Source organism: Salvia hispanica, chromosome 6, assembly GCF_029641045.1.
Source record: "Salvia hispanica isolate PSC_SH4W2 chromosome 6, Shi_PSC_v1, whole genome shotgun sequence".
Classification (NCBI taxonomy): Eukaryota; Viridiplantae; Streptophyta; class Magnoliopsida; order Lamiales; family Lamiaceae; genus Salvia; species Salvia hispanica.
In genome coordinates this window covers 37,251,429-37,252,868 of record NC_142697.1, presented here as the reverse complement: position 1 = coordinate 37,252,868, position 1,440 = coordinate 37,251,429, and the positions used below count along the sequence as shown (strand labels likewise).

The following is a 1,440-nucleotide window of genomic DNA, read 5'->3' as shown; positions in this document are numbered from 1 at the left end:
TGAATGATACTCACTAAAATACTAGTACTCCTTATTTAATTTGTTTTAATTTAAAAAAAATTTGACATCCAAATATAACAATTATTTGTAATTGTTGTTGTGTTAGTTCAATCGCTCTAGCTCTTTAATTTTCTGGAATTGTGCATCTATAGCTATAAATTTTTATTACAACCTTTTATGAATGCTTGAATTGATATTACAACTGCCTTCTAAAATGTAAGAAACGCCTGCACCTTTTCATTACAATTAAGATGTACCAAACCAAATAGAATAGTGGCATCATGCTGGATTGAAATATTTGTCACTATTATGAGCATGTTTATCCTCTTCCAGAAAAATTGAAATTGAACGTTATCCAGTCAAAACAAGTGTGTATGTCTTATTCAAGAATGATTATTGAAATTTTAACATTTATCACTCTATTCCTCATTCACTTCTTCTACCTCACGTGAACTATTATCACAACGAGATATATCTATAGACACTAGACATATATGACTCAAATAAAAACATAGACAAATGAGATATCCATAAATTAATAGCACCACAAACCCTAGAAGACAACCAATAAAGCGCAAGGTACAACACATCTAAGCAGTAGTAGTATCACATTAGCAAGCTCCTAATAATGGCGGCTTGAGCGCTGTCGGCGTCCGTGGATTGAAGAAGCCCCGACAATCGATGGCTGAGATCCTCCACCTCTTGGTGCAGATTCCTAATGTAGTTGCAAGTCTCCTGCAACACCTTCGACGCTGAAGCCTGCACTCCGGAATGTTCCATTCACCTTCAATTTCAAAATGAAATGCAAAAAAGAAAAAAGAAAAAAAAAAGCTAACCTTTTGGGAACGGCGGCTGCGGATTTCAGGGATGAGTTGTTGTAATTTGGAGACGAGATCGGCAATCTGATCGTCTGTTATACGAGAAGCTCCCGACTGCCTCGACCGCTGCCTTCTGCTAGACATTGTAGTGATGTAAAGTGGTGTGTGTGAGAATGGAGATTTAATTTTTTTGAGTTCGAGAGAGAGAGAAGGGAGGGAAATGGGGCTTAAATGGAGGAGGGAAAGATGAGTGTTGAGAGACAAGTTATGGAGAGAAATATTTGGAGAGTGGATATTGCAACATTAAAAGTGATTGTGTTGGACTCCATCGAGACAACTGCATGCTGCCTCTACTCCTTATTCACACCCATCTCAAATTAATGTCCATCTCAACTTTTCGTATCTTTTTAATACTTCCTCCGTCCGGTAGTAGGAGTCTCGGTTAGACATTTCCATAAAAAGTGAAATAAAAATATTATAAAATACTTAAAACACTAAAAAGCACAAGTAAAAACATATCCAAAGAATAAAGCAAATAATAATGCAAATGGGTTCCACGTTCTATTATCATACACTCCAATTATTAAACACTCAAATATTTCTTAAAATCCGCACCCAATTC

At 36.1% G+C, this 1,440-nt stretch overlaps 1 protein-coding gene across 1 annotated transcript; it reads right to left on the bottom strand.

Annotated features, from left to right (window-relative positions):
• Positions 1–351: 351 nt before the first annotated feature.
• Positions 352–1,179, bottom strand: LOC125208036 (transcription factor PRE6-like). Its single transcript, XM_048107580.2, has 2 exons — positions 837–1,179; positions 352–759 (listed from the first exon to the last, which is right to left on the bottom strand). Exons 1-2 carry the CDS (start codon positions 960–962, stop codon positions 607–609), a joined length of 279 nt encoding a protein of 92 aa, XP_047963537.1. The 5' UTR covers positions 963–1,179; the 3' UTR covers positions 352–606.
• Positions 1,180–1,440: the final 261 nt, after the last annotated feature.

Bases quoted from the DNA above. Each gene is read 5' to 3' on its own strand.
- LOC125208036 (XM_048107580.2), bottom strand. From the start codon at position 962: ATGTCTAGCAGAAGGCAGCGGTCGAGGCAGTCGGGAGCTTCTCGTATA. The intron at 760-836 runs GTTAGCTTTTTT...TCCGGAGTGCAG, and splicing joins GCAGCCGCCGTTCCCAAAAG to GCTTCAGCGTCGAAGGTGTT.